The sequence below is a fragment of the Emys orbicularis genome, chromosome 17 (assembly GCF_028017835.1).
Source record: "Emys orbicularis isolate rEmyOrb1 chromosome 17, rEmyOrb1.hap1, whole genome shotgun sequence".
Taxonomy (NCBI): domain Eukaryota; kingdom Metazoa; phylum Chordata; order Testudines; family Emydidae; genus Emys; species Emys orbicularis.
The window spans coordinates 8,403,404-8,430,892 of NC_088699.1; the positions used below are offsets into that span (position 1 = coordinate 8,403,404).

A 27,489-nucleotide genomic window follows, 5' to 3' on the forward strand; every position below is an offset into this window, starting at 1 on the left:
CCCTAGCTCCCTCCTTTGATTACTAGATCACACTGCCCTAATCCCCTGTTCCAACAGCCAGACCATTCTCCCTCCAAAAGGAGGCCCTCAAACACACTCCTTATTCACAGCTTGCTGCATTTTTAAGGCAGTGAGAAAATTAACACTTCAGGGTGTAACTTTGTGAGTCTACAATGCACTCAGCTTAACTCTTTGTACTGAAGGCAAATGCAAGTGATCTCAAAAGGCCTCCTGGTTTAAGACAGAAAACAAGCACTTGTTTAAGTGTTTATACACTTATGTCAAATCTAGGAGTGAAAAAGCAAACAGAAACCAGGGTATGAGAGGGGAAATATTCCCATCAAATCTGAAATGGCTTTAAATCCATGACTCGAGAGCTAACTCAAAAGATCACCTGACTGGGGCTTTGCATTCTTTATAGTTTCAGATAAAAGCATTTAATCTCCTCCCAAGTTAACTTGTTCCTTGATGGGTGAGCAAAAAATATGCGCTCTGTGCTCACGCACAGCATCATGCATATTGCCCATGCATAAAATTTTGAATGGAGGAGGGGCAATTTCCCCTAACAGGTCATTACAACTCACCTGCATTCGCTTTCAGATCTTCAGGAGTCACCATGACGACAAACCTGATCGCACGCTCATTTCGAAACATCTCATAGGACCAGCGTCGGATGGATCTCATACATTTCACTGCCGCAATCCCATTATTGGCAATAAGGACCTAGATGGATTCGAAACAGAGTGGAGCGGTAACCAGGGGGCAATAAGAACTAGGCAGCAAGGAAGAAAGGCCATTCAAATATTTGTTTTTCCTGAGTGCATTTCATCTGACCTGTTGGTCAAGCCCTTTCCTCAACACAGACCTCTCTCAGTTCAACAAGAGCATTCCCTTCCACAGCAATCAACTCAGAAACCAGCTCTTGCTTGACCATTATGATTTTAATGTAATGTGATGTGATTCCCTTTGCTTGAAGAACAGGATGGGACATTGGAGCAAGACCAATAAGCAGCCTGCAGCACCAGCTGCTACTACCTTTGAAATGAGTTCTTGTCAACCCCAGGGAATGGGATGGGGAAGGAGCCTCTCTCATTAGACCGTTAAAACTAGAGTGGAGAAAGCACTATACAAATATAATCCCGCTCTGACAGCGGAGATGCCCTGGATCATTCAATAGGCATCTCTAACATCCGAGAGTCATATTCGACATCAACTCTCGTGCTTATTGTCACACGAGGATGAAGTGACAGGATATTTAGCTAACATGGCAATAAAAGCAAAAGAATCATTGTTACAGGCAGAAATGCAGCTTTCAGTTCCAGAACTCTCAATATTTGGCATTTACTAGCCTGCGAGTCCTGTGTTACACAAATAGCTTGACTGAGGTGGGCATGGAAACAAAAAGCACAATTCAAAAAGAGCTAGTCACTTACCTTCTCGATAACTTTATTCCCCCCAAAACGAGTAACAAATTCTGCAGGGGAGGCCACAGTGAAATCCCGCTGTAGATCAACTTTCTTCCTGTCCCGGCCTTGCTTTACAAGGTGCAAGCCGGACATACTGGGCCTAAGGGAAAGAAAAAAGGTGACTCAGCTGACTTGTGGGTATAAGTAGGTATATTTCACAGATGCCCCAGTGGGCAATTTTTAAAGTTTCCTCTGAGCAAAATTATTTATGGTGACGGGCAGAACTGTTCAGTCTCCAGGCCTGAGCACTCACAATGAACTCTATGAGAACTGCTTACGAGATGCATGCAATGGTCAGATTGTAGGTGTGGGTCATAGTGGAGGTGAGAGGGGAAGAGCTGACTAGCCAGTACATATCTAAATTGCTAGTTATGTCCCTACACGGAAAGACAAGAGTTAACGTTATCCCAACACAACGTTGCTAATACATGTAGGGAACCAGAGTAGTGATAAGGAGAGACAGGTTCCGTCTTCCAAATGTAATCTACGAAAATACGTTCCATCTTCCAAATGTAATCTACAAAACAAAACAAAACCCCACATCTCTAAAGGAAAACTTTCTGTAAGTCACTGCAAAAAGTCTCTAGTTGTAACTCTGTAGCTGGCCAGTTCATCAATACTTCCCAAATCAACCAGTTCAGTTCTACAGCAACACATAGCTCTTTACTATTATCCCTCCTTGCTACAACCACCATTATTCCAAAAGACAACAATGGCTCATAATACTTTGAGTCAATAAAGTCTGAATTCTATTCCTTAGTTAGCTGGCATAATTAGTGCAAATAGTGAAGGACAGTCTTGTGGTTAAATGAAGCCTATCCCCACCTCTGCCACTGACCCACTGCATGACTATGAGAAAATCACTGTCCCTTTCTCTGCCTCAGTTTCCCCAGATGTCAAATGTGGATAAAATCTGTGCACGCTTCCCAAGGGTGATGCAAGGCTTAATTCACTACCATTTATAAAGCACTCTGAGATTCTCAGGCAGAAGACCTAAAACAATAGCAAAGGATTATTCTTGCATGTGTCTGTATCACTGCAGCATTACTGGGACAGTAAGGACATTTATGTCAGATTTTAAAAATAGCAGCGTAGAGCCTCAGGCTCGAGCACAGGCTCCAAGACCCTCCCGCCCTGCAGGGTTTCAGAGCCAGGGCTCCAGCCCAAGCCCAACTGCCTACGCTGCTATTTTTAGCCCATAGAGCAAGCCCAAGTCAGTTGACCTGGACTTTGAGATTCACTGCCATGTGTCTTTTTTGCAGTGTAAACTTACCCTCCGTTTCTTTTCTTCAGATGTTCCCTTTCTACAAATGCACCCCAAAATCTCTGTCCTCAGTCTGATGCACTGGGGATGACTCATGTAAATCCCAGCACACCATTAATAGTTGAATAACCTCAGTAATTACAGGTTCCATTTCTTTGTTCTGCCCTAAAGCCCCATTTACACCCATGTTAAACCTGTTACCTGAAGCGGTTTTAAACCAGGTGTAAAACAGAGCAAGACCAAAGTTTACAGTGACACCAATGAAATGGCCCATCATCTGTAAAACTATTTTTACAGCGCTGAAACTTGCAGCGCTCAGGGGGGTGTTTTTTCACACCCCTGAGCGAGAAAGTTGCAGCGCTGTAAAGTGCCAGTGTAGACAAGCCCTTACACCGACCTAAGCACCAGCGTGGACAGCACTACGTCAGCAGGAGAGCTTCTCCCGCTGACAGAGCTGATACTGCTCATTGGGGATGGAGTAATTAAGTCAACAGGGGAGCTCTCTCTGATCGGCTTAGAGCAGCTCCACAAGAGAGCTTACATTGGCACAGCTTCATCGGTGCAGCTGCGCTACTGTGAGCGCTCTAGTGGAGACATAGACCTGCCGCGTCTGCAGGTTCGGCCGATCGCGGCTCCCCCTGGCCACGATTCGCCGCTCCAGGCCAATGGGGGCTGCGGGAAGTGGTGTGGGCCGAGGGATGTGCTGGCCGCCCTTCCTGCTGCCCCCATTGGCCGAATCCTCTGGACGTGGCAGGTAAACAAACTGGCCCGCCAGAGGTTGCCGACCCCTGCTCTAGACTGTAGATATGCACATAACCTGGCCCATTTCTAAATAAGAATAGCCTGTGCCTAATTCAAATGATCTAGCTAACCTCCTTCTTAAATTCAGCATCGCTCGGCACTTACTGGGGAAGCTGGACGCCAGACTCCGATCTCCAAAATCAAATGCATCTATTTGCACATTACTAAGAATGTACATTGTTCAAAATCTTACATGAGCTGAAAGCTAGAAAAGGCCAGCCTTAAGCACAACCAAAGCAAATGGCTGCACAGACCTGCCAACTCCCATTCTGAGTTCACCTCTCCTCCAGCGGGACTAAACGTGGTGGCAACTTGTGCCCAGCATCAATTCTTACCCCAGCCCGTTACATAGGAGCCTAACACCACAAGCCAGTTTACTCAGCCATGCATATGCCATACATTAGTGTAGTTCTTTACAAGGAGGGTGTATGTTATTAGGCTTTTCATTCGATTTTAGAGATTGCTAAAGTTTTTCCACAGTGTCGCCCACATTGCCTGGTGGACACCTCCCCTCCCACTCACTATTGTGCAATCCTTTCCACCACCTCATGTACTTTTGGCCTTTTAGCCGCTGGAAACCAGGAGGATAGCCAGCCAGCTACACACACACACAGCACATGCTCTGCGGCCTTCCTGTCAGCCATGGCACACAACTTGGGAACCCCTGACCTAGTCTGGTTACTGAAGAGTTGGTGGCATTGAGCAACTCCACTGGGGAGGAGGGAGGGCAGGGGGCAGACAAGATGACCCTTTAATAATGGAACTTGCCAGAAAAAACAAGGCCAGTAAGGAAATAAAAAACGATAAACACAGCTAGCAAGTTTGGGGTGCCTGCGCAGTACAGAGGACCAATCAAGCCTATGGCAGCCAATCTAGCATGAACCCTACTTAACAAGCCACAAATTATAACCACAAATCCTAATTTCAAACAAACAAAGGTTTAAGTGTCTCAGCTAAATAGTTTAAGGATGAAATATTAATAAAGTCCTGCATGAACAGTAGCTAGAGCTAGTTTGTAGTAACCTGCGGAGCCAGGTAGATATCACAAAACAGGGACATTTCCCATAGAAGCCTTTTCTATTGTTTATTATTGTGCATTATTTACATAAAGTACACTATCCTTTACAGCAGGGGTCCCCAACGTGGTGCCCGCGGGTGCCATGGTGCCCGCCAGGGCGTCTAAGTGCACCCGCGTACTGGCCGGCGGACAAGCATCTGCCAAAATGCCGCCGACAAGCAGCGTCATTGAGAGGTGTCGCCGCCAAAATGACGCCGATTTTCAGCGGCATTTCGGCGGCGACGCCTCTGGATGACGCTGCTTGCTGGCGGCATTTTGGCGGCGATGCCTATTGACGCTGCCACTTGTCGGCGGCATTTTGGTGGATGCTCGTCCGCCGCCACGGTCCTCCGCGGCTCGTCGGCTGGCACCCGCCAGACGAAAAAGGTTGGGGACCGCTGCTTTACAGACTATGTAAGGAGATATGGTCTCAATGTAGCTCAAACATACCACACATTCAGGGATATGAACCAGAACCAAAGCCAGAACCCAGATACAGACCATCATGAGCTGTATTCAGGAGGAGGAATGGTCTCTTGATTGAAACACCAGACTGGGACTCTCAAAAGCTGGCCTCAATTCCTAGTTGTCACACAGATATTCTGTAGGACCTTATACAAGTCAGAATCCCTCTGCACTTCAATACGTTGTATGTAAAATGCAGCTGGGGGACTTTCTTTTCGTTCTTTGTTTGTACAGCACCTAACACAATGGGGTCCTGGTCCATGACTGCAGCTCCTAGGCACTACAATAATACAAATAAGTAATTTCCCTTTCTCCTCCCCTTTTTGAGCATATTCTCTATTTGGGCTACAGGATCTTTGAAGCAGAGACTGTCCCTCATTATGTGTATGCACGGCTTCTAGCATAACAGGGCCCTGACTTCCATCAAGACTGCTCTTACTACCATAACACAAACAAAAGCATTGATCGTGTTTGAAATTCAGATCCAAATTTGCAGCTTGAGCCATTTTCGGACACACGGGGGAAATTTCCATTGCCAGGAGACACAGAGGCCTTGCTGGTGAAGAGATCCACAACAGAAGGTTTCACAAGCCAAGTAGTTTTTTATACTAATTCTGAGAAGTGGGAAGTTGTTCCAAGCAATGGGAGGGAGACATGAAAGGAGGCATGAAGACAAGAATGGGAAGAGGCAAAGGAGGCAGATAGGAGACAAACCCCTCTGAAAATCCCAGTCCTAAACCTAAGAGAATTAGGCACCAAACTGTAGTAAATCCACCTCTCCATGAGGTGGCAACTAGGTAAATGGAATAATCCTTCCATTGACCAAGCTGCGATTACAATGAGAGTAAAGTTGATTGAACCACATCACACAGGGCAAGACATTTTTCACAACCCTGAGCGATGTTGCTAGGTCAACCTATGGTTCAGAAGCAGACCAGGCCTAAGAAGAACTACGGCAAGCAGCATAGAAGGGGAAAAAAGATGTAGGTGGGACCGGAGCTTTATTAAGCCATATACATCTCAAAACCGGTTAGTAAATTAGAGCACAGCAGTGGAGAAGCAGGACTTGCACTATATCCTAGAATATACATTGCACAGCAACCTAGGACTGAAGAGGTCACTCTTGATTACATGGTTAGTGGAAACTGGCAAATCAACAACAGGAGAACTAAGGGACAAAGTACAAATCTGGGGTCCAATCCTGCTTATGCATGTGAGTTAGTCCCACTAGCTTCAAATGACTACTTACAAGCACAGATTTTCCCCCACACAAATGTTTGCAAGACCAGGGCTTAAATATTCAGAATAAAACATACTGCTTGCAGGTATAGCTCAGAGTTTATTTAGTGATAGATTCCATGTTTCAGTATGCTGCCTAAGTACTAATAATTGAGACTATGTGTCAACTCCGGGCAGAAGAAAGAAGCTTTTACTTTTTCGGGAGAGCGGTTGGTGGAGTGGGAGTATTACCTAATGTGAAAGAGCACCAAACAGAGCAGAAATTGTCCTATGCAAAACCAGCAGCCAGCCCAGCTGTACGCAGTTACAGTCTAAGTTACTTGGCAAGGAATGCCAGCCAGCAAGTCACTTTGAACACAGCTGCAGCATTTGGTGGTACCTTGAGAGCCCCTATCTAGAAAATCTGCTGTTGCAGTTTTGGAAGCTGAACTGAAAGTTCTGCAGCAATTCAAAGATCTGTCCCTTTCACTCTTTGAGCATATTTACTTTCTAGCTATGACACAATAAAGCCTCTTTTGCAAAAACTGCAACCCCAAACGCCTCCTACTAATTAAGAATTCCAAGGATGATCAAATCACCACTGAAAAATATTCAGGATCCAGTACTGATTTTCCAGAGCAAAGACTCTAACCCTCTCAGTCCTGTGAAGATGTAATTTGTAAGGTCCGACCACATCAGTAAAGCTGGAGCAGTTCTTACCTTTGGAGCATGTAGTACCTGACCTCTTGAGTTTCCTTTGCAGAATCCTCCATGATGGTCTGCTAGAGGGATTTCCAGATTTTGATTTTGTTTAGGACTCGTTTACAGCTGCAGCTCTAAATCCAGAAGGAGAAAGCCACAAAGTGCTTCCTTTGAATTTGTATGGTCCCTCTTGGAACAACACAGCATTTCCCTGATTGCCTCAGATTTTTAACCTTTGTCTCTCACTTCCCCACCCTCTTCAGTCTCAGTCTCTCTCTCTCTCTCTCCCCCTGTGACACATGGTGTGTATACTCAGCTGGGGTAGCAGCTTTCACTGATCTGCATTTGAGAGAAAAGAGTTGATCAGGGAGGAGAAAAAAGATCTCTGGGTTATGTAACTGGGTTTAAGAAACAGCATTGCTGCTGCAGTTTTCATGCTGCAAAATAGCTTTTCATTGCAATGATCATTCTCTGCTCACACTCACTAGAGCGAGGTCACTTTAGAAGACACTTTAGATTCCACAGTTTCCCGTTTGTCAGGAATACATGTCAAACACACCCAGAGGCAATGCCTTGGTGTATACATGGATACTGGCCAGTGGATCAGCAAGCACTTGCTCAGAAGCTGCATGGATGCATCGGGGGAAGGGGGTGCACTGAGGTGTTCCTTTTTGAGCCAATAATCCCAGAGAAGTCCATCAAGCTGAAAGGATTGCTATCTAGATCAGGTTGAAAATAAAAGTCACCAGGCTGAGCAGATGACACAGAACACGTTTCCACGGTTAAACAGAGGAGAATCAGATGTGAAGCTTCTCCGGTCATATAGGGAAGGATGGTGTGGATTAGACAGGACGAGGGATGGTCCAGTGCACTAGCCTGGAACTCAGGAGACTTCAATTCAATTCCCTGCCATGCCACAGGCTGCCTGTGACACCTAAGTCTTTCTGTGCCTCAGATCCCCATCTGTAAGATGGGGATAATGATACTTCCCTAGCTCCCAAGGGTACTGTGAGGATAAATACATGAAAGATTGTGAGGCTCTCAGATACTATGGGGATGGAAGCCCTGTAAGTCCTAAGATAGACATAAACATGAGCATCAAGCATACAAGAAAAAGGTACACTGGGGACCTCTGAACACAAAAACCATGAGAAATGTACGTGTATGTAGCAAAAGGTGCAATAAATAATAAATAATAATATAAGGAGATATTGGAAGGGACCCCAAAAGGTCATTGAGTCCAGCCCCCTGCCTTCACTAGCAGGACTAAGTACTGATTTTTGCCCCAGATCCCTAAGTGGCCCCCTCAAGGATTGAACTCACAACCCTGGGTTTAGCAGGCCAATGCTCAAACCACTGAGCTATCCCTCATCCTGCTCACTGTGAGATCAGAACTAGATGCAGAAATTGGATTCGGTTTTCAAATCCTGAAAAGTACAGAGACCCATCTCCAGTCATCACATATTTTAAACTAGTACAGCCCTGATCCCAGTCTGCAGAGGGTCTGCCAGCACGAGTGACGGGAGGGAAACTATACAATCATCCAAAGATCATTTCAATAAGGATGCGCCCACAGCAACCAGTAGAGTTACTTGGCCTTTACAGCTCTTAACATGGTACCCTCCGAAGCCTGAAGCAGGACAACAGGGTGCCAAAGCAGTGAAGAGCAAGGCCAGTGCATTGAGTCAAAGAGAGGAGCTAGGAATAGGGGCACATGGGGAGGTATGTTCAGGCAGAAAGTCCTGTGTGGATAGGGTGACCAGATGTCCCAATTTTATAGGGACAGTCCCGATATTTGGGGCTTTTTTTTTTTTTTTTTTTAAATATAGGCACCTATTACCCTCCACCCCCATCCCGATTTTTCACACTTTCTATCTGGTCACTCTATATGTGGATCCAATTTCCCTGAGCTTTATCAGTAGAAAGGTGGAAGGGCACAATGACACCTTGTGGCTGCAGAGAAGGAAGCAGATAGAGCATCTGGAGTGCAAGGGAATCTCTTCTGACTAGAGAACAATGGTGACAAAAGACTTAGTGGAAGGGTCTGAGCCGCAAAAATTTGGATCTGGATGTCAGCCCCCAACACACACAGAATTTGGGGTGTTCCGTTCTGGAGATTTGGTTTGGTCCTTTGTACAAAAGCCATGGAATTTGGCTGTGTTCTGGATTCTGACACCCAAAGTTTGGGGTGAGTGCTCAGATGCTGGTTGTGCGGAAACATGACTGCTTCTGTCCCTTCCTGACAGGATAGACAAGGAAGGGAAGAAGCAAGCACTGAGGGGCTGCTGCTGTCAGTTCCTTCATCAGTGGCAAGATTCCTTCAGGCTACAGGCACCGCTCATGGAATTGCTCCAGGCTGCTCTAAACCAAACCACACGCTGTTGAGATGGGGAACCTGGGATGCCAGGGACCCAAGCTGCTTCGCCTATCCCCTCGAGATTAACGCCCACCCTTTCATCCCGGCATTAACAAGCATGGGCACAGCAGATGCAATACTTCTTCTAGGGCGCAGGCCTGTTTAATCACTTCGTGACTAATGAAGCAACTGGCATGTTCACCCAACAACTAAATGCATCACTTCCACTGATGGCCTTTGCTTACATTCACAGAGTGCTAGGGACCTTTGGAGGCAGGCCACACTTCAAAATGTATCAGCACTATAGAGCTAGTCAGAAAAATTGCCACAAAACATTTTTCCCATAGGAATTTGCCAATACTGAAACATTGCATAGAAACAGTCGAATTTCAATGAAATTCCAGGGGAACCCAGGCAGGATTCTATTGGAAACCTGCCTAGTTCCCTACCAGCTCCCTCACCCAGCTCCTCCATAGCCCGCCTGGTGGGCTATTGGGGAAGAGGGGTCCAAGACTCCAGGGCAGCCCACCACATGGACTGCCCAAGCTCCCAGGTCCTTGACAGCCTGCCAGGTGGGCTACAGCAGAGCTGGCACTCCCAGCTCCCCTTCCACCCATCAGGCAGACTACAATGTCTGCCAAATGTTCAAGCCCCCCACATCCCAAACCCACTCAGTCTCTGAACTTCGGAGCCATGGGAGACTAAATCTACCGCCTCTGCTACAAGTATAACAAGCCTGGAGCAGCCACAACACTGGCTAAAAACATGAATCATGTCTGCTAGCAGCTGAATTCACTGTGAGGTATGCTACCAAATCAGTGCACATGACTTTGGTGCAACACATCCTCAAGAGACATTCCGCACAAGGATAGCACCATTCGGATATGATACCCCCCCCTCACACAACAAACACACTGCAAAGGTTCTTTCCTGAGCATCTAACTACACAGACACTGTCCATGTTACCCTAATTACAGTAAACACAAGAAATTCATCCTCTCTTTGGCACCAGGCCCATCGTTAGACAAAAAGACAAACCTATGCTGTTGTCTCCCATTCAGATCTCTAACAAATGGAGAGCATCCATTTTAGACACATACCTGACGCACATTCCAACTAGGAGCCTGCATTGATCCCAGCACTGTAACATGCCTATCAGTGACGTAGCAGTTTATTCCAGAGGCAGTGATGCATTAGCTGGCTTGTTTGCAATGCAGTCTTAAGCAGACTGCAGCACGCACGCACACACACACACAAACCCCGAAAGGATTATTTTGCACACTAGGCCTGCAAAGGGTGTGGAGAGGCAGCTTTGACCACGAATGCAGTGTTTTTACTCATGCTGATTTAGAGATGTACCTGATCTGAGTGGGAAGTGGGAAGCTTTAAGCACAGCTAAAGCAACCATATTATGACCTGCTCCAGTTTCAGAGCTGCTCTTGCAAGCTATTTTACTGAGACACACAGATAAAGCAAGTGTGCACCCATGCAGTCTAGAAAGCGAAGCAGCTTTTGGGGGCTATTTTAGACAGAGGAAATGGCTGAACATGCTTTGGGTAAGAAGGCTATCTGGGGAAGAGGACTGACTGGACTTAACCAAATACAGTTCTATTTCTGAACCCTTGAAGGGTTTCATGTCATACTTCATCCTATAGGTGTCAACAAAATGACATCAGTGGTCTCAGATCTGTTTGCTTGAAAGGCCAATGCTTACGGACTTTAAGTCATTAAAGATTGGGCACAATAGAGTAGTAGTTCTCAACCAGAGGTACACATATCCCTGGGGATATGCAGAGGATTTCCAGGGGGTGCATCAACTCATCTAGATATTTACCTCGTTTTACATCAGGCTACATAAAAAGCACTAACGAAGTCAGCACAAACTAAAATTTCAGACAAATAAAATGGGGAAGCAACTTCAGTAATAATGTGCTGTGACACTTTATATTTTTATGTCTGATTCTGTAAGCAACTCCTTTTTAAGTGAGGTGAAACTTGGGGTACGCAAGACATCAGACTCCTGTAAGGGCTGCAGTAGTCTGGAAAGGTTGAGAAACACTGCGATAAAACACAGATCATCACCTTTATTGCTCAGCATGTTCCCCACACTGATATCCATGTGAATTCTGAGCAATGATCGAGGGGAGACTGCAGCCCATAATAATTATTCTGGAACCAAAAACCACAGGACCCAGCCTAGCCAAAGGACTGAGTGATTTCATGCCTCCAAAACAAGATTCCTTTTTCCTGCGCTGGGTACTTTGGTTGCAACAGCTGCAATGTCGTCGGCATTGTGACATTTCTCATTTGGAAGAAACACACATTTTCTTTTTATAAATCACAAATCCAGTCTCTCAATTATTATTCTGCAACGTGTATTTCACAGTTGGCCATCACCAGAATATGTGATCACCGAAGTTACTACCGTGCCTCGAAATTTTCAAGTCTGCGTCTCTGCTATAATTATGGGGGCAATAGATTTGCTTTCTTAGTGCATGAAAGGCTCATTGAACTCAATGAGACTCTTTTCATGGATTCCAATGGGCAGTTCCTATGCACCACTGATCCAGAATCTCTCTCTCCACATGTCCCTCCATACCTTCTTTCAACCATTCTTTTTGTCTGTCTTTTCCCCCCGCAAGGTGCTTTGCCTCTTCTTCTACACCTCCTTTTCACTTGGAGCAGCCTCCCAGTTCCTCCATATGTCAAATGCCTTCCCTCTCCTTCTCCAAATCTCCCCTCAAAATACATTTCATTTGGCAATCCTTCTTGCTTAGCTCTCCACAGGGATCTGCCATCCTGCATTTGTACAGCTGGCCTGTATATTATATTTGTCCAAGTTAGATTGTAAACTCTTCAGCACAAGAACCTTGTCTTATGCATTCTTGTCTTACTACCTGTCCTTCCAGCAGGCCTAGTGTGCAAAGGAATTGCATTGCAATTGCACTGCATAAGGAAGAAACCAGATTAATTCCTGGTATGATTCCAATTAAGCCAGTAGAGTTACATTCTGTATGAAATTGGCACAGTAGCTTCAATTGAGGATGATAAAGTCAGATTCCAAGTACAGACAGAAAGCTGGGAGTCACTAAGAATTTGCATTGTAAACAGAAACCATGTTTCTGACACCCCTTCTCTCACTACTAGTACCTTACTCCAAGAGCAGTCCCACCAATTTCAATGGGATTATTCCGCAGAGTAACGATTGTACAGCAGTGAAGGTAATAGAATCTGGCCTACAGATGACAACACCAGAGGGATTGCCTTTGAATTTCAGGAAAGGGGATGAGGTGAGGATTAGATTCAAATCCCTGAATTCATATTTTCCACTCTGGTTTTGGTTCAGTGTTGGATCCAAAGCAGGAAGGGGCTGTTCAACTTCAGTGCCAAGATGTCCTCCAAATCTAGCAAGAGCAACTAAGCTGGTGACGTTTCTGCCATTACTGGGCAAAACTCCACGAGATTTTGGTGCCATCAGGCTCAAACTCTAGTTTTAAATCTATGATTAAATCCAAATCCTGAGCCCTATAATCTAAATTTAATCCACCATCCACATACCAGTTCCTGGGGCCAGCTCTTACTGAAAAGAGTTTTTTTTTTTTTTAAATCTGATCCTCCACGTAATTCTGCAAGTTCCTGTAATATCAGCCAGTTAGTTTTCAAGTCTAGTTACACTGCAGAGACAAGGGTATTTAAACAAAACAAAAAATCAAATTGCCCCCCTACACAGTTGAGTTTGCAGCAGCACTGAAGAGCTCCACAAGGGATGACGTCTAGTGCTCCTTGTCACGAAAGTTTAAAGGTGAAATGGGGGAATTGGAGGGAAATATTTGTGCCTTTTACAGTGAACAGCTTCAAAAGTTTCTCCCAAAATTTCCTACCCAAAAGGTTTTGCTCAAGAAGGATGGCCTTGTAATTAAAAACACAGTATTAGAAGTCCGAAGACCTGGGTTATTTCCCAGCACAGCGAGTTCCTACACTTCCTTGTGCCTCAACTTTCCTCTCCATAAAATAGGAACACTGATACTTCCCTGTTTCCCAGATGTATTGCAGGACTTAATTCACGTAGGGCCCTGCCAATGCCCATTGAAGTCAGTAGGACCTTCCACTGATTTCAATGTGCCTCTGATTGGGCCTCTAAATGTCTAAAAAGCACATAGTAGGCCCAATATTTTGAGGTGCTGAGTGCCTCCTAACTATAATGGGAATGGAGGGCATTTAGCAGACCTCAGGAGAGTGCTCTAAAATTCTTAGATGGAAGGTTTTATTAAATTGCAAAATATACTTTATCCTTTTAATTAGAAAGAACTTCTATGTGAATAGGTATATCACTCAGCACTATGGAATCACAGCACCCGAGTATATTATCAAAATCTTCCAACAAAAGGGACTCTGGACTTAGTACTTCTAATGTAAAAGCAGGGGAGGAAAGGATAAAAAATATATATTGAGGGCGGAAAAAGCAACATTCCTCTTCGTACATCTCAAAAAGAGCAGGATGGAGGCACAAACACTTTTCAATTTGATTTGCAGATCACCTTCTCTTATTTATTGTATTGAGCGGGTGGAATAGTAGGATGGATTTTAGAAGAGCTGCTTGACAATTTAAGAAAAGGAAGAAATAAAGAGTTTGCTTTAGGTTATGCTGGTGACATGTAGTTACAAAACCATCCCATTTTTAATGGGCACAGGGCCTGATCCAAAGCCCTATCCAAATGCAGTAAGAGACCTTTCCATTCATTTTAGTAGGTATTGCATCAGGCACATAGTTTAGACCCAAAATTTAGACTTTGGGGCTTTTTTTTAAATAAAAATAAAAAAACTTTATACTATTTAATGACTAGAGCGTTTTCAATGTAATGCAATTTTCAAGGCAATTTCAACATCCCGTGGCAGTGTTGCAAACTCAGGCTCAGCAATATTACAATGGTGTTTGAGAAACCAGAAAGCAAAAAGGAGTGTAAACAAAGTGAATTGGCTATGCTAGTTTCACTGGCACTGAAGTGAAGTGCAAAGGACAAGCAAACCGCATCAATGGTGAAGGCTAAGGATTGGGAGGGAGAAGAGATTGATAGAAATTATTTTTTTGGCAATGCCTCCTTTAAGATAGACATTTATGCAAGTTGCTGAAATAAAACTGTATCGGGGACATGCATCACCCTCCTCTATCTGCTGAGCGAATAGTTGTCGACCTATGGCAAAGAAGGCGAAAGGGAGGAAAGCAACCCTGCTGCCCTCAGCAAGCAGCACAGAATTTCACTTCATTAATGGCCTTCTGTCTGGGAGATGCAAGCTCTGATGCAAGTCTCCTCAAACAGGCCTCAGCAGTACCATGGCAACTGGTGGCACAGAGAGCAGATTAAGGGAGGAGCCTTCAATTCAAGTAGTGGCCACGTGGCTGGAAATCCGGAGAGGACCTGGAAGGGGAGAAATCAGATCAGTGAAGGAAAATTTCCTACACAACAGTGCATGGTTTGGAAATTCCAGAGCAAGGCCTGATCATTCCTAAACTTAAGTATGGATCTGAGATATGCCAATGGAACTACTAATGTGCATAAGGTTGCACAGGTGCTTAAAACTTTGCAGGATTAAAGCCTACTTGTTTAACTTAAAATAAAACACAAAAATAGATCAGCTGTTTGGTTGGTTCTCTGTGCTATCATGCCAAGTTCAAAGTCAGGTCTGGCATTTCATCTGGCTGCCCAGTCTAGAGTGCTCAAGACATCCCTCTCAGTATCAAAATTAGGGCCTCATTCTGAGAAGACTTCAACATGTGAATCACTGCTCACATGAGTCTCAGTAATTCAGTGGACTACTCACCTGGTTAAAGTTTGTCTATGGAAATCTTCTCATAATGAGGCAGAAAGGGCCAAATTCTCTGTGGGATTAACTCCAGTGACTTAATGGAGTTACACTCACAGGTAAAGATCCAATTCTGCAAGCGATTCTTCACAAGAACAACTCTGCACCTGCACAGTAACTTACTATACTGGGGCCTAAAGGTGTAAACAGAAAAAAGTGTGCAGAATTTCCTTGATTTTAATATGGGTTTCATACAAGATGCCATCTTGAAAATGTTAGTAAAAGTCAAGAACAATTTATTAAATATTTACTTAATCACATTGTGACAAAAGAACCCCAAAGTGCTTTCCAAGTTAATGCATTCAGGAGTTATTTTGACCACTATTGAAACACTGGATGGAACACAGCAGCTGTTTAACAGCTCCCTGCAACTCTACACAGCATACCAGGACAGGAATGCTGTCTTCCATCAGAAGAAATCAGCGAACCCCAAAGACACAATGTTGTGCTAGTGCATGAGAAAATGAAACTGACCAGAAACAAAACACCAGTCAAGTTTTACTGTCCAAGTTGTGTAAAGTGCAAAAAGTATACAGACAGTACAAATGAAAGATGTTTTAAAGATGTTCAGTCGTAATGCAAGATGCTTTTATAACATAGAGGGGTTAAGGGAATTATTTTTAAACACGTGTTTTCTGTTCACAGTGCCCCTTTAACAAGGTGGAACAGTACAGCAAAGCAATTTTCAGTAGCATACAGGCAGGCACAGCTTTATAACAATATTCTGATCTGTCTGCTTGTTTTTTCAGTACGCATTTTTCTTGCTGAACAGAGCAAGATGTGCCACGTGCCAGCTGAAAGCACATGATCTGATCATCGTTTTTCAAATCAGTCAACTGATGACCAACTGGCACAACTAGACCATATGGATTTCTAGCTGGAATGGGAGTTTACCTTGCACATCTCGTCTCAGCAAGGGTTTCTTTAGCAACATCATAGCATTTAGTAAGTGGAGTTTTCTGTCAATTCCAACGTTCTATTCTCTTCTGTTCACCAAAACAGAATTTGATTATCTCACAGTGTCTATGAGCAGAGACTAACAAGTTTTAAATCAACTCTGATAAGGTGGAAAAACACAACACACACTCAATCTAGATACTGAAATACAGAAATGTGACTTGGCATACTGAATGACCATTACCGGCCATTTCCGGATTTATGGATTACATGCAATCATCTGATAGGATCTCAGCTAACACAAATACGTTTTCTAATATACAGATGTGGTGTTGGCTAGTGGGTGGGATAAGGGGACTTGGAGCTAGGAGGTTCACGTTCTAGCGTAGACTCTGCAACTAACATGCTGCGAGAGATCACACAGATCACTTGACCTCTCTTTACCTGGGTTTTCCCAATCTATAAAACAGGAAGAGGAGGACAGTTTAATTGAGTGTTATTTGAGGACCAAAGAGGAGTAATCCTAGCAGTGGGGTGATCTTAATGAGGTGATTTTCTCAGCTGTGTTTCAGTGCATCAGCTGAATTTTCACATTGTGAAACTCTGCTTGAGGTGACATGGCAAGCCTGATGAAACCACACCTGGTCAATAGGGCGCGCATGATCACAACCCCAACCTTGGTGCTACATAACAGAGTCACCCAGAATTGCATCACCACTTATCTCCACAGAGCAGTGAGATGGTGTTTGAGCTGGAGGAGAAAGTGAAGGGGAGGAGGATTAACTGTTTGTTTATTCTCTCTGAATCTCTGAGTTACTGAAGTTCAAAAAGCCCAGATCCCCAGACAAAATCCCTCGCTGCCTTCCTCTGTAAAAGGAGTACTATTTGTCAGCTTAGAGCGCATGGCGGATATCACACCCACCTCTTAATCTCAATGATCACATGCTCCACTTCGTTAGCTAAGAACTAAGAACATAAGAACTGCCAATGGTCTATCTAGCCCAGTACCTGTCTCCAACAGTGAGTACCAGAGCTTCAGAGAGAGTGTACAGAACAGGGCAATTCCGGGGAGATCCACCCATCTTCCCCTCCTGACGTCCAGCAGTCAGAAGTGACCATCTTGGCTAATAGCCATTGATGGACCTATCCTCCATGAACATATCTAGTTCGTTTTCCAACCCAGTTACACTTTTGGCCATCACAACATCCCATAGCAATGAGCTCCACAGGTCTATTGTGTATTGTGTGGAAAAGCACTTTGGCTTATTTCTATTAAACTTGCTGCCTGTAAATTTAATTGGGTGACCGTTGGCTTTTGTACTGTGAGAAAGGGTGAATAACATTTCTCTATCACTTTTTCCACGCCATTCTTGATTTTATATGCCTCTATCATATTCCGCATTAAATATCTGATTAAATCAGAATTCAATCTTTGTGGCTCAGGGGGTTGGCAATTTAACATGGGTAGAGTTGTATGTTTGATTCCTCTTTCTTTCAAAGTCCACAAAATCCATCAAGAATTGCTTCCCCTAATTTTTAACCTCACTCCCAAGTTCAAAAGCGTCCCATTTTGCAGTCACCACTATTGCCCCAAATCGGGATGGTACTCTCTTTTGACACACACAGTTCCATGTTTTAGCTAGACAAATCTCTATTGAATGGGCCCCGAGTGGGATTTCTCTGCAGTAAAGCCAGTTTCTCTCAATGACCTAGACTGGAAATCAAACCAGAGTTCTCCATCTGGCAGTGCAGAGCAACAGAACTAGTACTCCAGGCAATCATGCAATAGACTGCGGCATCTCATGAAGTGATCAAAAGCCACAACCTATGACCTTAAACTAACTCCCTCTACTAACTTATCTTTGTCTTTTTAGAGTAGGTGCCAGAGTTATCTAGTAGTTACAAAAAGGAAACTGGGAGTCAGACATCTAGGTTCCATTCCTTAGCACTGCCATTGTTTCGCTGTGCATCTCTGGGCAAATTGTTAAAAAAATTTGTTCCAGCATCTTTCCAGGTATTGAAGTTAAGCAATCTATTTGTAAGCACTTGGAGGATTATAAGAAATAGTCAACATGGATTTGTCAAGAACAAACCACACCAAACCAATTTAATTTCCTTCTTTGATAGGATTACTGACGTAGCAGATAAGGGGAAACAATAGACATAACACACCTTGATTTTAGTAAGGCTTTGGACACAATTCTGCATGACATTCTCATAAGCAAACTAGGGAAATGTGGGCTAGATTAAATTACTAAAGGTGGGAGCAGAACTGATTGGAAGACTGTACTCAAAGACTAGCTATCAATGGTTTGCTATCAAATTGGGAGGGCATATCTAGTGGTGTCCCAGAGGGGTCAGCACTGGGTCTGGTACTATTCAATATTTTCATTAATGACTTGGATAATGGAGTAGAGTATGCTTATAAAATCTGCAGATGACACCAAGCTGGGAGGGGTTGCAAACACTTTGGAGGACAGGTTTAAAATTCAAAATATCCTTTACAAATTGAATAACTGATCTGAGTTCAACAAGGTGAAATTCAATAAAGACAAGTGCAAAGTACTTCACCTAGGAAGGAAAAAATCAAATGCACAACTACAAAATGGGGAATAACTATCTAGGTAGTAGTACTGTGGAAAAGGATCTCGGGGTTATAGTGGATCACAAATCGAATACAAGTCATTAACATGATGCATATGTTAATGCAAAAGGCTAATATGATTCTGGGGTGTATTAACAGGAGTGCTATATATAGACACAGGAGGTAACTGTCCCACTCTACTTGGCACTGGTGAGGCCCCAGCTGAGTACTGTGTCCAATTCTGGGCACCACACTTCAGGAAAGATGTGGACAAATTGGAGAGAGTCCAGAGGAGAGCAACAAAAATGATAAAAGTTTTAGAAAACCTGACCTATGAGTAAAGGTTGAAAATACTGGGCATGTTTAGTCTTGAGAAAAGAAGACTGAGGGGTGACCTGACAACAGTCTTCAAATATGTTAAGAGCTGCTGCAAAGAGAATGGTGATCAATTGTTTCCCATGTCCACCGCAGGTAGAATAAGAAGTAATGGACTTAATCTGCACCAAGGGAGATTTAGGTTAGATATTAAGAAGATCTTTCGAACTAGAAGGGTAGTTAAACTCTGCAATAAGCCCCCAACAGAGGTGGTAGAGTCCCCATCATTGGAAACTTTTACAAACAAGTTGGACAAACACCCGTCAGGGATGGTCCAGGATGGTTTACCTGGTCCTGCCACAGGGTACTGGGCTTGATTTGATAATTTCTCTAGGTCCCTTCCAGCACTACATTTCTATGATACTATGATGCCTTGCCTCAGTTTCCCCCATCTGTAAAACAATGATGCTTTAAGATCCTCAGATGAAAGGCAAGGAAAACTACTCCTATTAGTTTTAATTAATCTAAAAAGGTAGCCTCAGGCCGTGACTTTTGAGTTTGTTTGTTTGTTTGTTTGTTTGAACTGGCAAATCTCTCAACTTGATTGCCTATCAAATGACCTCTAAAGAGAGTATCAAAGCAAGCAAATTATGAAAGAGGAGCTCAAGGTTGGGTACCTATTGCATTAAGGATCTTTGTTGCCAGTTAATGGCATAGGAGTAGGGTGACCAGACAGCAAATGTGAAAAATTGGGATGGGGTTGGGGGGGTTAATAGGAGCCTATATAAGAAAAAGACCCAAAAATCAGGACTGTCCCTATAAAATCGGGACATCTGGTCACCCTACATAGGAGTGATAGGAAAGAGCGAATAGAACTTTGATTTTTGTCTCTCTTGCATCTTTCCAGGGCTTCTCACCACATTAATGGGTAAGCACCCTCATTTTCCTCAGGTCTAACAATATACGAAGTCTGAGGGCCAGGTTCTCCTTTCTACTGAAAACCTTTTGTGCTGCTAGATTATTAGGGCTGAAGGTCACTGGAAAGGTAATTTCCTCCAGATTTGCATTAAGATTTTAGAACTTGCCTGTGATTTCACTGCCTCTTGGCTAAGAAACTCAAAAGGGCTTAACAGAAACCTTAATAAAAATCGCTGAATATGTCTGTGGGTAGGTATTACCGCTGCCATTTTATAGACGAGAAAAGACATTTTCATTTAATATTTTCAGAAGAATCCATTAATTTCGAGTGCCTAACTTGACCACTAGGCCCTGATTTTCACCATGCACTATAACTCCAACCAAAGTCAACAGAACCAGTGGATGCTCACCATCTCTGAAAAAGTCAGGCCCTGGCTATTCTTCATCTTGGAAACCCAAAATTAGTGGACCCTCTTGAATATTTTGGCCAAGGTCACACAGCAAATCAGTGACACAGCTAAACACAGAACTCAAGAGTCCAGACCCCCAGTTCCGTGTGCTGGTCACTAGATCACGCTGCTTCCCAGGATGGGTACTTCAGAGATATAACACTTGATCTTAGCTCAAAGAGCCGAGGACCACAAAACAAGATCAGTGCCCTATTGTTATACAAGCACATAGCAAGAAAGAGTCCCTGTCGCAAAGAGCTTTCTGCCCTTCTCTGTTCAGAGGCTGCATCCTGAAAGGCGAGCTGGGCAGTACAGATGAGAAAATCATCATAGAACTCCTCGCAACATTCACAAAATGCTGAAAGCATCAATGAAGCAAACACATGTGCATTACAAGCACCACCATCAACTCATACAAACAGCTGTAGGTCGGCAACAAAATGCAACAGCTCTAGAGGGCAGGTATCATTCTGAAGACCCTATAAAGAGCAAACTGACTCCCTTTCCGAAGGAAACATTAACATCAGGTGGGGACACCTACAGAAACCATCATCACGTCCATCTTATTTGAGCCCTAATAGGGGAGATGAAGTAGCCTTGTTTGTAAGGGTGAGGCTAAGATCCCCTTGAATTGCAAGCAGCAGCCACATTAAATGTAACGCTGCTAGACTGCTGCTTCTATTATTCAGAATGAAATGTTTCTCCCAGTGGCAGTAAACACGTTATTACAAACTATACAGAGTACCAGCATGGCACTCTCTCATTCAGAGACAGTCATTTCCTTGGAGATATACAAAGCATTCTGACTACAAGCACCCAAAACATAAAACTCCACCTGTCAGCAACTGTGCAAGCAATGATTTCAAGCACAATGGAGGGAGATTAAAAGAAAACCAAGACGTGCCCTAACTACTCCATCCAAAAGTCAAACATGATTGACTGTGGAGTCATCACCAGTGGGCACCTGAAGCTTCTAGGAGTTTGGGGGAAAAGGGAGACCCAAAAAAGGAGAACCCACTATTATTACTGAGATTATACAAAACGTTCAAAGCCATCTAGGGAATTTAAAAACATAACTTCTGTTAAAATTACTGGAAGATCTGTATCTAACTCCTCTGGACTGCTTTGAAAATCTCAGCCAAAGACACCATGACCTGCAAGAGCTGTTAAGGCAGGCAGCATCTTTTCTGTTAACATGCATTGCATTTTGTAACAAAATACTAGCAGATGTGCTAACCACTGCTGAAACACTCAGAACCGGTTAGAAAGGAAAGCGCAACTTGGTTTTAACTTGCAAGGCCCATCTTTGAAAGCCATCGATCCATAGCGCCAAATACTATAGCTGGATTTTGAAAAGAAGGAAGGGGTGGGTAATGTTGTGGCCAAAGAGTACCCTTTGTAGCTATGCAAGCCAAGCTAAGGGTACTCAAATCTAGAGAGTCAGGACATATGCCAGTCACTGCAGGAACACTTCCTCACACTACAACCATCCTAGTGCACAGAAACGCACGACTGGCCATGTGCATTATTACCTTCCTCTGAAATAAGGTTAGTCAACAGACCACCACCAGAGCCAGATACCAGACTTGATAGATCCAGTATAGCATCTCCTCTGTTACGGTCATCAGACACGATCCATGTCCTGGAGACTCCCTGCTTTAGTATCACGGAACTTTATCAGTCTTGCTCATTCACCCCAAATATTGCCCCTCAAAAGCCTTATCAAAGAGGGAGAAAATGAGGCCCTTCCTCCAACAGCAACAAGATACAGTGTCCCTTCCCCATACTCCTTGTGCTCCAGCTCACATTTCAGTTGAGTTGGGTAAGAAGGAAGCCTATTGTAACAAGACAGTCTTTCTAGGACTAAAAGGAACAAGGTGAGAAAAGCCCGCAGACTGGATTGGATTAGTAGGGTTTTTACATACCTTATATGACTAGCCAGGCCATCTTGAACATTAGACAGTCCTGGGTCTGAAAGGGAATCTGAACAGACAGACAAAGGAGACAGAGACCTCTCTTTCTCCTCAAGCAGATCAAGTTTCACCAAGGAGCTCGTCTCATCCTCTGAGTTATCCTCAGACACAGAGCCAAGGATGAAATGAGAGTGCAGGTTCAGCTCCAGGGGCTTCGTGGTAGGGGAGGACTCCTCCATAGTGACTCCGAAGTGGGCTCTTAGCACTAAAAGAGAAAAAAGCAAGAGCTGAAATTAGTATTAGCTCCTAGGGAAACAAGAAAGCCTTCAAAAGCAGGGTTCATTTGTGGCCAGACACACACTGTTGAAATACCATGTCTGACCATGATCCAGACTAGTCACTTGTACAAACAGAAAAGCCACTGAAATAACACAAGTATCAATGCAACAGATCATTCTAATCTGTTGCAAAAGCTGCTGGCTTAGACAAAGCTACAGGAAGGACAAACAATCCTTAAGCAGGCACAACTTTTGTTATAAAATTCATAGCTAGAAAACCAATATGGAGGCATTTATTCTTATTTAACATTTATATTTTGGTAGTGCCTAAAGGCCAACCAGATTAGGGCCCACTGCGCTAGATGCTGCACAAACATATAATAATTGGCGAAGAGCTTATGATCTAAAATACAGTACACAGCAGGGGAATGGGACAAACCAGCAGACTGGGGTGCGATGATAAAATCAGACATCCACTGGCAGTCTTTTACCTGGGACCAAACGGAGGGCCAACTCAAAGACAGAAGGTTGGCTGTTTTACAAAATATAATACAAATGTTTGGTGCTGTGGTTGTTTTTCAAAAATCAATTGTTTAATGTATTTTTGAAAGAGATAGCTGGATTTAATCCTTCCCCTGCAGCACTTGTAGCATTTTGCTAGTGCAAGAGAAACAACAAATGAAATTGACTAGTTTCCAAAAGTGAAACTTTCTAATCTGTCATCATCACCCAAGCTAACTGAAACACAAAGAGGAAACAAACAGCAAAACCAGTGTAAAGTAAATTAGACTGAGAAGTTTAACAATGTTGATGGTCTAGAGCATAGCACAGAGATTACTTAACATCACAGCATCCCTTTACAGAGGTCACTTCTGCTGTGAAAAGCTGATGCAAGATTAGTATTAAGTAATTGGTGTTTGCAATACATGAACTGCAACACATAGGTATAAAAAAATTGCAAACACTTGTTTGTTTTTCTGTATGCATGCAATATATACCTACCAATAAAAGAGGAATAATAGCAAATACTTTATCTCAGTCTTACATGATTTAGATGTGAAGGGCTTACATGAGGAAACTGGACAGTATTAAAATGGTAAGTACTGATATGAAAGAATCGGCAATAAAACTTTATAAGAGTGGGAAGCTTATTCTGCAAATTGGGAATCTCAGGCATTGAAGATTTTGGTCAATGTAGTATCAAAATGCTGGAAGTTTTCAGGCTCGGTATAGAATTATGGCAGAAGACTTGATATCTGAGAGACTTCAGGATTCATTTCATATATTATAGAAGAAAAAATGTGCATTATGGGCTCCTTGAAAGTCCTCCATTCACAAACCAGGCACAGCATGAGCAAGAAGAATTCGAGCTTTCCCAACACACTCCCCTGCCAAGGTGCCTCAACCTGATCCAGGAGGGATCACCTCTAGGGGAGAGTTCAGTCTCCAAGACCCACTCAGCCCTGAATTTCACCTGTCTTTCTCAGATTACCCATCTGCACAGTAGGGTGGTACAAGGCTTGGTAGCATGCCTTAAGTTCTTCAGATGAAAGGCACTGAATATTGTGCAAAGTTTTATCCCATTTATGTAAAAATCTTTAAACAGAAGAGTATGTGCTCCTTCAAGGCCAGAAACGTTAGTGTGACTGTGACAGGGCACAGGAACAGCGGCGTGCAGGCAATGGGACCGAAACCTGTAATCTACTGAATTCCTTGAACTTTCACTAAAGTAACAGAAGCTGTGAGTGTGCAAGTGCCCTGCAAGATTGGGCCTAGGGGACAAGGGTGATACACATTTAAGGAAGTGTATGCATAGGAAGAGAGGCCTTCAGAAAAACCAGTGTCAAACCTGGATACAGTAAAAAAAAAAAAAAAAAGATCAGAGCGGTGGTAATCTTAGTCAATTCCTAACACAAGGTAATTACCCAGCTGGGGGCCATGCTGGAAACTTGCCAGGATTTCATCAAGAATAAAATGGAGCAGATTGAAGCTGGCCTCAAACAGGGGTTCATCCCTTGGAGCAACAGGTCATAGCAGGCACGACTGCATTTTGTCATGATCAGTCACCATGCGCCCACACTACTACACTTTCTCCACAGCATGGATTGCCTAGATACATCTCTCCTAATCAATTCAACACGGTTGCAGGAGCCTTGGGCATTGGTGGCACATTGGTCTCTCCTGTTCTCTGCCTGTGGCACACAGCAGTTCTGTCTGAGCACTGAAGTGCTTTAGCTTAACTAAAGTCATTGGGCTCCATAAGGGGGTTCTGGGATGAAGTTTGATTGTCTGTAATATTCAGGAGGGCAAACTATATAATCTAATGATCCCTTCTGGCCTCACACTCTGTGATTGAGAGAACACAACTATCCTGGACCATCTTCTGCAATTCTGCACACTGCCTCCCCAAGCGCTACAGCCTCAGACAACTAGATTGGGATTTCGCATTTAAAATGTTGGTTTACCTTATGTATAAGTGCAATGCTGACAGACTCCGGTCAGCAGCAGCTGGGATCAAACCTGAGACCTCTGGAGCTTAATGCAGGAACCACTATTGCATGAGCTAAAAGACACAAGGCTGTAGCAGTCTCATTAAATTCTAGCTGGTCTAGCTGCCACTAGAGGGGGACAGAGTGCCACACCCAAGCAGGCATGGCTTACATACTCCCCCTAGCTGAGGAAGCACATCTCGAGCTTCAGAGAGCTTCAGTTGATATCCCAGATGAGCGTCCACTTGAAATACCAACAGACCCCGGTCGGGATCAAACTTGGGACCTCTGGACCTTAATACACGAGTCACTACTGCATGAGCTAAAAGGCACACATCTTAGCCAAGGTTGTAGCAGATTCATCAATTTCTAACGGGTCTGGCTGCCACTAGAGGGGGACAGAGAGCCACACCAAGCAGGCATGGGTTACATAAGCAATGAGCAAAAACCACAATCATTGAAGTAAAATCGCTTACAATTTCATAATTGACTCAATAATATGAAATCAGCATAGAGCTTCACATGGAAACACGATCAGATTACGGACTGTTAACAATAACTAACCTCTTGTAATCGCTGCAATCTGAGTAGCTATCCACCTCCAAAACGAACTGGAAAAGAAGAGACAAACACCAATAAATACATAATAATACTTTTGATACACAGCTCCTGTAATCAGAGGATCTCCAAGCTCTGTCAATCAATCATCACAACAGCCTGTGAGACAGGTATGCTACTCAATGTACGGAGAGTGAAGGAGAGGCACAGAGAAGGTTAAATGACTTGCCCAAGGTCATACAGTGAGCCACGAATGGAATCCAGAATTCCTGACTCTCAGTCCCATGTTGTATCGACTATAGCCTATGCTTCCTCCTATTGGTCACTCACAAGACAATACTTGGTAGCTTTGTGAGCAATTTGCTAACACACAACATCTAAAGGCTCATTCATTCAACCTGTATTTTTTGTTACTGCAAGATTAGAGGGGGAAAGGCAACTTGATTTCCCCCCCACCCCGGTGTTTTAAAAAAACCTGAGTTTAGTGCTGTGAAGAGAGGGAGTAAAAGCACTCACGGTGCAGTCAGGTGCCTTGGGAGCTTCTCCCACGCAGCTGTGCCAATATGTCTCAAGCCTGTCTTTTGGAACCTCCTCCTATTACAGCCTGAAGCCTTTCACACAATCCTCCCACTGCACCTCCATCCTGTCCTGCAGCAGCAAATCCTAATCTGGCCCTGGGTCTCCTACACAGCGGAGCCAAAGCATGTCAGCCCTGTCCTGTGGCATTCACCTGAGCAGAGGCTGCAGATTGTGCTTAACTGTGCCCAATTGTGGAAGGTGAAGGAGACAAGCAGGGACTCTGAGGAGACCCACCAAACTCATTTTCAATTGCGGTCTAAGACAAATAACAAAAAGCTAGAGAGACTCAGGAAAAATACTCCCATCCATCCACATCTAGTGCCGAACAGACTTTGAAGTCATCCTACGCGACACACACATAGTTCTGAGTGGAGAGCCAGATATCTCCTTGTACAAGAAGGGCGACCTTTTACTAACCCTGGATAGATTTTCTTCTTGTAACTCAAAAGACTGCACTTTCAAGTACAACGTTAAAAAAATAAAAAGATGCCATTAAGTTCCAGTTAAGATTTAAAATACAAATCAGTAACTTCAAAGAAAACTGCTGTAGTTTAAACAAAAAAGCAACTGTTGAGGAGCCAGGAAATTCAAAGTGAAGGTTACAGCTTAAAAAAAAAATTGGAAGTACGGAAATGCACAGATCAGCTGGGTTTTGAGGAGCAATGTGCGGGTCAGAGATAAGGCCACCCAAGCAATCAAAAAGTCTTATCTGCATTGCAATTACAGCCACATTAGGAAAACTACAGGAATGTAGCAGAGTTCCCTTAACATGAACAATCTGGTCTGGTCTACGCAGGCAAAACCAACTCACCTTGTAACATGAATAGGACACAATCATGTTGCAACTGGACGTCTTTAACATAGTTATAATTGTAGTGTAGGCAAGACAATTGAATCCTAAACCACCACTGTTTCTTTTCATCAGTGACTGAGAATTAAGAATGCATCTGACTGGCTTATTCAATCTTACTGTGATTGTGCATGGGTATATTATTTAGATCAAACTGTACCTGTGTTGACAGCACAACTCCTGGTTTCATTAGGGCCATATGCAGCCCATAAAAAAAAAACCCTGATGAATACTTAACCACTATGTGATTATAAAGACTGTGTTTAGACAGTTTTGAGATTATAAAACCTGTCACTGTACCTGTTTTGATTGTTTGGTTTGGGGTGTTTTTTGAGGTGGGGGGGAGCAATTATAAAACCTGCAACTATCTGCCCAGGGCAGAGATTAAACTGTTTGTGAAAACTCCTGCAAACTGAGCCACATGGGCAGATCCCTGTTCTCTTCAATAGGTCTTGGCATACACATACA

General features: G+C 43.7%; 1 protein-coding gene across 3 annotated transcripts in view; it reads right to left on the bottom strand.

Moving 5' to 3' along the window:
- ACACA (acetyl-CoA carboxylase alpha) overlaps positions 1–22,521 on the bottom strand; it is a 183,284-nt gene extending 160,763 nt beyond the window's left edge. For 2 of the 3 annotated variants that reach the window (XM_065418238.1, XM_065418237.1), the window contains exons 1-3: positions 22,280–22,506; positions 1,434–1,566; positions 585–723 (exon numbers count right to left, since the gene is read on the bottom strand). In XM_065418238.1, the coding sequence (XP_065274310.1) occupies positions 585–723; positions 1,434–1,566; positions 22,280–22,506 (499 nt within the window). Of the gene's footprint in view, positions 1–584; positions 724–1,433; positions 1,567–22,279 lie in introns of all 3 variants that reach the window. The other variant, XM_065418240.1, reaches the window with a different exon arrangement.
- Positions 22,522–27,489: the final 4,968 nt, after the last annotated feature.